Raw genomic sequence first — 10602 nt, forward strand, 5'->3', positions numbered from 1 at the left:
TTCATATGTTCTATTGCTGCTATCTTGCAGGTTTTGCTTTTGCTATTGCTTAAGCTAGCCTATGTCCAACAGGTCCCCTTCACCTCTGACTTCACCCCCAACTTCCTGGGCTATTCTCCTGCCTCAGTATAGGGAATAAAGTTCAGGCTTGGGCCCCTTGGGATGGAGGAGGACTCTTCTGTCCAAGGATAGACCCACAGAGTTACATTGCATAGTGGGAGAAGAAAGGCAGAAATCTTGCTAACAAGATTTTAGAAAGAAAGATGGAGAGAAGGAAAAGAAGAATAGGAGGAAGCAGATAGAGAGGAGAGGAAGACTCGGCAATTGGAAAAGGGGCTAAGGCAGCACCATTGCCTCTACTCAGTTTGTAATTTTCTTTAGGGTTTTCTTTAGAGCAAGTTTGACATCCTTGTTCCTGATACTACAAATGAGGGGGTTCATCATGGGTACCACATTCGTGTAAAACACTGAGAGAAACTTCCCCTGACCCATAGACCCTTCAGATGATAAATTAACATGAGCGAGCAGCCCAAATCCGTAGAATAGGCCAACAGTTATTATGTGGGAGCCACAGGTACTGATGGCTTTGAACCAACCCTCAGCTGAGGACATGTGAAGGATATTGAAAAGAATCAAAGCATAAGAGATTAAGATAATGAGGTTTGATACTATAACAACTGTGCCCACAATAACAGACGTCACCAGCTCATTAGCATAGGTGCTGCTACAGGAGAGCTGGAGCAGTGGGAAGATGTCACACATGTAATGGTTGATGACGTTGGAGTCACAAAAGATGAGCTTCATCATACATCCTGTATGGACCATGGCGCCAGCAAACCCCATCACATATGAAGCAGACATCAGCAGAGAACAGATCTGAGGGGACATGGTGACCGTGTACAGAAGGGGTTTGCAGATGGCCACATAGCGATCATAGGCCATGGCTGTCAGCACATAGCACTCAGAGTGGACAAAAAAGCAAAAGAAAAAGAGCTGAGTTATGCATCCTGGAAAGGAGATGATGTTCCTCTCTGAAATAAAGCTCATCAGCATTTTGGGGGTAAAGACAAATGAATAACAGAGATCAATGAAGGACAGATTGAAAAGGAAAAAATACACGGGAGTGTGAAGGTGTGAATTCAGGCAAACTAGATTAATTAAACTCAAGTTGCCTACCATGGTGGTCATATAGTTCACCAAGAATAGGAAAAACAGGGGCAATTGGAGCTCGGGATGGTCTGTTAATCCTGTAAGAATAAACTCTGTCACTGAAGAGTCATTTTCCACAGCCATTCACTCGCTGGGTGTGATCTGTAGGAACAGGTGTAGAAAACATTAATAATGGACCCTCACTCTTTATCTCCAGAGGGAGAGCTGAATCTACTGGTTTACAAACCCAAGGATGTCTGAAGACACATAGCAAGGCATCCAAGGCTTAATACTTTCTATGGTGATTCCTGAGAATTCCCTTTTCCTGCCTTTCTCCCCCATCATGTTGTGTGTCTGTCCGGTGAGAATGCTGGTAGACCTCCCAATGCGTCTGCACATTATTCCCTTCCTTCTCCTCAAGCTTCTCTAAGGACTAAAGCTGGAAAAAGCAATAAATCAATGGTATTCCCCCAGGACTTTTGATTTATGTAGTTTTGAGGTTGAAAGGAAATTGTCAAGACAAAAGTGATTCAATGCTTACCTTTCTATGCTTGGAGGACTAACTGCTGAAGGACCATCAGAGTCCTTCCTCCCCACTGTCCTGAGAGGGTCAAAGTTGCTGATGATGAGGGCAGTAATTGTCAACAGCATAGACCTCCATCTTCGACAGGCTAGAAGAGGTATTCTAGGCAATATGCCATAAAATCTGTTTGAGAATTTTCCCAGAAGGTTCTCTTCTCTTGCATGCGGGAAAACAACCACCTTATAGGAGCCTCCTAAAGTCAGATGACTCGAATAAAAATCTATTTCACATCCCATAGTTCTGGGAAAGTTGATTAGAAGCACAAAAAATTATTCTCCACTTTATGATTTCCTCCCAAGTTTAATGAGCCCCTTGAGGGTAGATATTACCAAGACTGTGTTTACAAGCTGTGTCACAGATCCAGCATCAGCTCCTTTGGGACTCAGTGTTCCACTCAGTTTATAATTTGACATCAAGAAGTCCTAATTCCTGCTGCAGAAGGGTGAGCGCCTCCCTTTGTAATCATCCCGTGGAGTCTATGCACGATTCTACAGGAGAAAAGTCCGGGGCACAGTCACTTGCCATTTCTGCTACCTTCCTACAAGACCCCAGGATTGTGTTAGTAAAATATTAGATCATAGCTTTAACACTATTCATGCTTGTGGAAATCACCTCAATAGAGATGTAGCAAAATGGTTGAGGGAATGGGAGCAGGGTCTCAAGTCAGGCTGAGTTTAAATCCAGGCTTCTTAACTTTCTCTGAGACCTCAGACAAATGACAGAACTTCTCTGCCCCGTGTATATGTATATTTGTATCTATATAACCTATGCAGATCTATAAACTAAGGCTAATTTTAAAAAGCTATCTCCTAGCGTTTTGTGGGAATTACATGAGTTAGTTCACATAAAGTGTTAGCAATGTGCCTGACAGAATAAGAACCTGATAGGTGTTGGCACCCCCGCCCCTGTTACTCATCCGTATGTATATAAATCAGGATTTATTGATCTTGGTACTTTTTACATTTTGGACAAGTTTAGATTGTGGGGCTGTCCTGTGTAGCACAGGGCTCAAAGCACAGCATCCCTGACCTTACCCATTAGATGCCACTGATATTCTCCCCACCACACAGACACACCAATCATTAAATCAAAATTTTCTCCTTTGTCAGACATCCCCTGGGGAGCAACGTTGCCCATATTTGAGAACCGCTGCTCTGTCGGTATAGCCTGCACTTCTGCCATAACTGTTTTTTAGAAAGTTCTATTTTATGTCTATTTATGTGTCTCAAGTTCAAAGTGCCCCAAATTGAATGCAGTGTTTTCTTAGGCTTCCTAGGGCTGCTCATTCTCAGGTCATCATTTAACAAATTATTTTTACCACCATCTGGGCATATAATCCACAAACTAAACTTAGGCACCTCCTTCTCCCTTATCTCTTCCAGTCTCCAAGTCCCAGAGAATATACCTCTTTGAATGATCTGGACTTTCTCTCAATTCTACAGCTTTCATAGTCCCTCTTCAACTCAAACTTGTATTACTCTAGAGGTTTTCTAATAGACTCCTTAAAGGTGAGAATTTGGACCTTTCAGGTCTATCAACACCACTGAAAACACACACACACCTCCTCTTCCTGCCCCCCAGTACAAATTCCTACCAATAGGATTATAATTATAAATTCGGCTTTAACAATATTCCTGTGTTATGTTATTAAGCCTATTTTTAAACACTATTCACAAAAAATTAATCAAGTACTGTAATTGTTTTTCTTTTTTTCTATAATTCTGTATATTTTTCCTTATTTCTTTATATATTCTTATCTTTTTTTTTTGTAAATCTATTCTCAATACATGTCATCATGGAGATTCAATTTCATATTTATTTATTTATTTATTTATTTATTTTAGACAGAGTCTCGCTCTGTCACCCAGGCTGGAGTGCAGTGGTATGATGTCACTTCCCTGCCACCTCCACCTCCCAGGTTCAAGTGATCCTCCTGCCTCAGCCTCCCCAGTAGCTGGGATTACAGGTGTGTGCCACCACACCCACCTATTTTTTGTAGTTTTAGTAGAGATGGGGTTTCACCATGTTGGCCAGGCTGGTCTTGAACTCCTGACCTGAGGTTATCCACCCATCTGGGCCTCCCAAAGTGCTGGGATTATAGGCATGAGTCTCTGTTCTATCCCATGGACTTGTTCACCTGACTTTATAACAAAACCAATCTGCCTTGATTGTCACAGCCTTATACTAATTTTTAAAATCAGCTAATGTAAGTCTTCTTTGTCATTTAGGATCCCCTAAGTAGGAGATGTCAAGAAATGATAAGACCTCCAACACATATTTTGTTGTAAATGCCTATTAAGGATAAAATTGGAGGGAGCAAGAGTCAGCGATGAAGGCCTCAGACCAGGATGAAAGTCACCTATGAAAGGAGAAAGAAATGGAAAGTTCGGGTAGGAAAATCTCAGACCACAGAGCAGTTCTAAAAAGTCTTGGTCAGGAGGATAGGAAGTCCCTACACAAAGATTTCCTATCAGAAAAGACCCATGTGAGATGGAAATTGCTAGCTCTCTTTAAGTGCCACCCACCCTGCAGAGTCATTGACTGAGGGCATCTCAGGGTAAGAATGGACTCTGCCTAAACACCGTGGTGGATCCAAAAAAGAGCAGCTATAGACTTTCAGTCAGCCATGCACCCCACCGATAGGTCTCTTGATAGGGAGCTGAGCAGTTCTTCTCTGAGGCTATCACAGTTCACCTCTAAAAACATAAATTAAACCCCAACGTTGTTCAGATTTATAAATGTCATTATTTTTATATTTTATTAATTATTAATTAAAATAATACATTTATTGTTGGTGTTAACAAGCAAAGTACTCCAATTCAGCCAGGCACGGTGGCTCACACCTGAAATTCCAGCACTTTGGGAGAACGAAGCAGGAAGACTGTTTGAGGCCAGGAGTTAAATTTTTTTCTCCAAATATTTAAAAATTAGAGAGGCATGATGGTGTGTGCATGTAGTCCCAGCTACAAAGGAGGCTGAAGAAGTCCTCTAGCTCATGCTATGCACAAAAGTTAATCTAAAAATGGACCAAAACCATACATACAAAAAAAAGTATAAACTATAGGCTGAAGTGGAAGAATTGCTTGAGCCCAGGAGTTGGAGGCTGCAGTGGGCTATGATTGAGCCTCTGCACTCCTATCTGGGTGACAACCTTTATATAAAATGTGTTTCATGTCTTAGTGGTGAGATAAAGTTTAAATAGGCCCACAAAATATTTGTAGAAATATAGTTTGTTAACATTAACATACATTTCTTATGATAAACCACATTGGATAAGGAAAAGATTGTATAAAATATTTCTGCTAACTTAATGTGTAGTATTTACCTATAAGGAGTAAAAAAAATAACATTTACACTAGGAACTACATGCTTTTTTCAAAATTGTCAGTGCTGTTTTAGATAGTAATAAATGAAAGTTTTGTAATGTAATCTATATTCCCCGTTATTGGAATCCTGAGGTGCAAATGTATTATTTCTCTAATCATCCTCTGTTAACGCTGACTTTCACAATAAAAAGTGGAGATACACATATTCTTTGCTATATCAAATGGACTGGACTGATAGAGGTTCTCAGAAGCAAACGGCATGTGGTACAAATTTTGCCATTCTCAAAGGGAACAAGAAAAGTCAGAATAATAAAAGGAAAAATGATGAGAACATAGAACAAAAGGACAAGATCAAGGGGATCTGATGCTGCTTTATGCTACCTACCATTTGTAACAGAGACATTTCATTAAATCCAGCTGCCTATATCTGTAACAAAGGTGATAAAAATAAGAATGCTTCTATCATATTTGGCACTTCTGTGTTTAGGTGAGAAAGCCGTGACTTTGATGTTTTTATAATTCATGAAATTTACCATATTTGTCCAGTTAAGAGTAGCCCAGGAGAGAGGAAGTGTATAAAATGATAATGAAAAATATCAGTGCATTATGTTCCTTTTACAAATATGCCATGACCTATTTAGTAAAATTGTGAGAAGTGCCAGAGATGCAAAAACAAAAAAAAGAGACAAGATGATCACATAAGAGAAATGATAAGGCAAGTTTATTAAATCACACTTAAAGTCATCTGTAGAAGCAAATCTCTTCATGAAAAACCTAATGTAAATGACGAGTTAATGGGTGCAGCACACCAACATGGCACATGTATTTAACAAATCTGCACGTTGTGCACATGTGCCCTAGAACACAAAGTATAATAAAAAAAAAAAAAAAGAAAAACACTAATAAAAATTTGAAGTCTTTCAATTGTTTTACATTATTACTGTTTCTAATTAGAATATCTTTCTTCTCTGAATTTTAGTCAGAGCTTTCCTCAGTGCAACTTTGACATCCTTGTTCCTCAAGCTGTAGATCAGGGGATTGAGCATGGGCACCACGTTAGTGTAGAAAACAGAAGAAACTTTTCCCTGCTCCTTAGATCCAGGAGAATATTTAAGATACATGAATGCTGCTGACCCAAAAAACAGAGACAGAGCAATGACGTGAGAGCTACAAGTACTAAAGGCTTTTGATCTTCCTTGAGTGGATTTGATATGAAGAATGCTAATGACAATGAAAACATAAGAAATGAGGATGATAAAACTGGGTACCGTGATATTAATACCCACAACAATGAGAACAACCACCTTGTTGACATAGGTGCTGGTGCAGGAAAGCTGGAGGAGGGGGAGTATGTCACACAAGTAATGGTTGATGATATTAGCAATGCAGAAGGTGAGTCTAAGCATGCAGCCCGTGTGGGCCGTGGCTCCAGCCAATCCCATTGTGTAAGCAGCAAAAGTTAGCATAGAACAGACCTGATGGGACATGGTGACCTTATACAGCAATGGATTACAGATGGCCATGTAGCGATCATAGGCCATTGTGGTCAACATGTAGCATTCAGAGATGACAAAAAAGAGAAAGAAAAACAGTTGAGTCATGCACCCATCATAGGAGATAATATTCTTTTTTGATACAAAGTTCATTAGCATTTTGGGAGTGAAAACAGAGGAGTAACAGATATCAATGAAGGAGAGATTGAAGAGGAAATAGTACATTGGTGTGTGGAGGTGACAATTTTGGCTGATAAGAGTGATCAAGCCAAGGTTGCCTACCATGGTGACAATGTAGATCACTAGAAAGAGGAAAAAGAGCGGTTGCTGGAACTCCGGACAATCTGTTAATCCGGCAAGAATAAATTCAGTCACTAAGGAGTTATTGTTAGCCAGCATTTTTTGTCTTCAAAACTCTGGGAAGACAAAAGAAAATTCCATTAGTAGGGAACACAGATGTCTTTTTACAAAATCTCATCCATGAAGAGGGGACTCAGACTGTAGGAATTTGGGTGAGTTCCTCTTTGTTTCATGGGGTCTGAATGTGCTGAATGTACTGCCACACCCACTCCTCAACATTTCAGTCACTGTCTTTTGTCTGCACAGGGTGAATGTGACAAACAATTGTTCCGGTCCTTACTAGAAGACAGAGAGGTGAAGTAGCTGAGGCACAGGCCTACCTGCTGTTGAGCTTGGGTTGTGTGGATATGTCTCATCTCCCTTGCTTCCACCTGGCCCTTCACTTCCTAGTTTCTTTTTTCTTTTTTTAGACAGAGTTTCACTCTAGTTGCCCTGGCAGAAGTGCAATGGTGGGATCTCGGCTCACTGCAATCTCTGCCTCCAGGGTTCAAGAGATTCTCCTGTCCAGCCGCCTGAATAGCTGAGATTACAGGTGCATGCAACCACCCCAGCTAAGTTTTGTGTTTTTAGTAGAGACAGGGTTTCATCATATTGGCCAGGCTGGTCTTGAACTCCTGGCCTCAGATGATCCACCCACCTCAGCCTCCCAAAGTGCTGGGATTACAGGCATGAACCACCGCGCCTAGCCACTTCCTAGTTTCTCTTTATGTTTCCATTATTCTGCTAGACACTTCAGTTTCCTTGTGATGACCACCAGGTAAGGGAGGATTCCTTTAGGGCAGAGACCATGCCGATATTCTGTTTCCTAGACAAGGGTCTCCTCTAAGGTTTCTAGATACCTTACTGTAAGAATCCATGAAGTCACCAGGTGATAACAGAAGACCCTTGGTAGTTGAAGCCTTATGATTCACCACACACAAATCACATAAGTGTTTCTGCACATTCTCCTCTATTCCATCCTAGCTAGACAGAGAATGAAGAAAGGAAGCTGAATGTGCTTCCACAGGTCTTTGTAGGTGGGCATGAGAGAAACATAATTTGGGTACAGTCATATTAGTTGTTAAGTTTGTAAAATTTTACCAAACTGGTATTTTTATGACACTTAAATTCTTCTATATGTATAGCACCTGTCAATATATTTTTAAATTAAGAGACAAATCTCCTTTCCTGACATTCCTCTGTTCTGGATGTTTCACTTGTAACTGCTATTGCTATCTTGATTACCAAGCTAAGAATGAAGCCTGCAGAGAGAACAATGTGAGAGAAATGCAAGCCCTAGCGTCAGAGCTCCATACCACTAAGTTTCTTGCTATTGAATAGAATTCTTTCCCCCATTTTTCAGCAACATCCAGGAGGGAGAAATAGAAGCTTGATTAACTCACCTCCCTTCCACTGAGAGAACTCAGTGCTGACCCTTGATGTGTGTTTCACCTCCACTGCCCTAGAGGAAGAACTGACTGTGAAGGTATCTATTCTGACCAGATGTAGTCAAAGAATCTTCTTCTCCCTTCACTGGTAAAAGCATTGAGCACAGATCTCAGACTCTGAATGTTCTGGGAGTCATTTTGAGGTGCAGATCAAACTATTATTTATAAATTTGCCAAGAGGTTTTGTTGGAAAACTGGACTTCACACCAGAGCTACTATGTCACAGAGCACATGGCATTTGCTCAAGGTTTATAATTCCTTTGGACCTGATTAGATATCCAGCAGTAAGTCTCTCAGGACCTCCCCTACCATGACAAACTCTGCAGGGAAGAAATTATATGCCTGTGTTTACTGCCTAATTTGTTGTAGTAGATGTAAACTTCTCATCAGGGATTATGCAATCCACAGGGCATAGAAGAAAGAGCCTCTGCTCTCATGTATAAAGATGTAAATGTAATGATTGTCAGAATTTTTGTTAATTATAATCCTAGGTAGTATATTAGCTTTAACAACAATGTATGTATAATTTAGTGAAGTTTATTGTTATGCTCATTTTTAATATTGAGTGATTTTAAATAATCCATTTTTACTTTTGCATACTTCATAGGCAGAAAGAAAAAGGATACTTTTAACTGATTTCAGATTTTTTAAATAAAAATTTTGTTAACAGAATTAACCTTTATTTCATAAAAATGTATTTACCTTGGGTTGCTCTAATTCGACATGTCTTTGCCTTTCAGGTTAAAATCAAATCCATAAGAAAAATCACTATTCAGGGGCCCTCATTTCAAGACAGTGTGACTTCAGAATTTCCCTGTAGGTAGGAATTTGTGTTTGTGAGAAGGCATGTATTTTTTTTTTTTTTTACCTTTTTACTTTAAAATTACTAGAATCACAAGAAGTGGCAAAAGTCATACACAGATTCCCTTGAACTCTTCACCCAGTTTCCTCACATAGAGACATCTTCCACGACTATAGGACAATAGCAAAACTAGAAAATTGACATAGGTTCAATAATGTTAGTGAAACTACAGACCTTATTCGGTAGTTTAATATGCTTGTATGTATGTGTGTGTAAATCTATGCAATTCTACCCCATGTACATATTTATGTAACCACCACCTAAGTCAGGATACGGAATTCTTTTCTTTTCTTTTCTTTGAGACAGGGTCCTACTCTGTTGCACAGGCTGGAAAATCACAGCTTACTGCAGCCTCAACCTCCCAGGCTCAATAGATCTTCCCACCTCAGCCTCCCAAGTAGCTGGGACTACAAGCACGTGCCACCACCATTGGATAATTTTTGTATATTTTATAGAGACAGGATTTCATCATGCTGCCCAGGCTGGTCTTGAACTCCTAAGATCAAGCGATCCACCTGCCTTGGCCTCCCGAAGTGGTGGGACTACAGGAGTGAGCCACCATACCCAGCCAAAAATATCCATCTTAAAAGAGATGTATAAATTTGTTTTTTTATTTTTTATTGGTAATTATGTTATATATTTATCGGACACAATGTGATGTTTTGATAAATGTATACACCATGGAATTATTAAATTAAGGTCATTAACATACCTATCAACTCACATACAGATTTTCTGTAGTGCAAACACAATCTACTCCCTTAGCAATTTTGAAATATATATTGCATTATTATTAACTATACTCTCCAGTCAGTGCAATAGATTTCAAAAACGTGTACCTCCTTTCTAACTAAAACTTTGCACCCTTTGACCTCATTCCCTTCACCCCCAGCCTTTGGTAACAACGATTTTTTTCTTTTTCTTTTTTATTATACTTACTTATTTAAAATAAACAAATTAAATAATAAAATAAATAAATAGATTAAATAAAATACTTATTTATTTAAAAATATTTGAGACCAGGACTCACTCTGTCACCCTGGCTGGAGTGGCACGATCTTAGCTCATGGAAGCCTTGGCCTCCTGGACTTGAGCAATCCTCTCACCTCAGCCTCCTGAGTAGCTGACAGTACAGGCGCCTGCTACCACACCCAGCTAATCTTTTTTATTTTTGTAGAGACAGGGTCTCACTGTTTTACAGGTTGGTCTTGAACTCCTGGACTCAAACAATCCTCCCACCTTGGCCTCCCAAAATGCTGGGATTACAGGTGTGAGTCATCACACCCAGCCTAATTTTAAAAGTTCTCTAATTTTTATAAGATAATATTTCACAAATATATATATTCATAATTATTAATGAAAATTTGTACTTTCTTTTGGAACATAAAGTCTTTACATCAGG

The 10602-nt window shown here is 39.6% G+C and overlaps 2 protein-coding genes across 2 annotated transcripts; both read right to left on the bottom strand.

Annotated features, from left to right (window-relative positions):
• Nucleotides 1-360: 360 nt before the first annotated feature.
• Nucleotides 361-1293, bottom strand: LOC111540037 (olfactory receptor 143-like). Its single transcript, XM_023208096.1, has one exon. The coding sequence runs from the start codon at nt 1291-1293 to the stop codon at nt 361-363; it is 933 nt and encodes a 310-aa protein (XP_023063864.1).
• A 4715-nt stretch (nt 1294-6008) lies between these two features.
• LOC111540015 (olfactory receptor 8B3) lies at nt 6009-6963 on the bottom strand. The gene has a single exon (XM_023208075.1). The coding sequence runs from the start codon at nt 6948-6950 to the stop codon at nt 6009-6011; it is 942 nt and encodes a 313-aa protein (XP_023063843.1). The 5' UTR covers nt 6951-6963.
• Nucleotides 6964-10602: the final 3639 nt, after the last annotated feature.

The sequence above is a fragment of the Piliocolobus tephrosceles genome, chromosome 13 (assembly GCF_002776525.5).
Source record: "Piliocolobus tephrosceles isolate RC106 chromosome 13, ASM277652v3, whole genome shotgun sequence".
Classification (NCBI taxonomy): Eukaryota; Metazoa; Chordata; class Mammalia; order Primates; family Cercopithecidae; genus Piliocolobus; species Piliocolobus tephrosceles.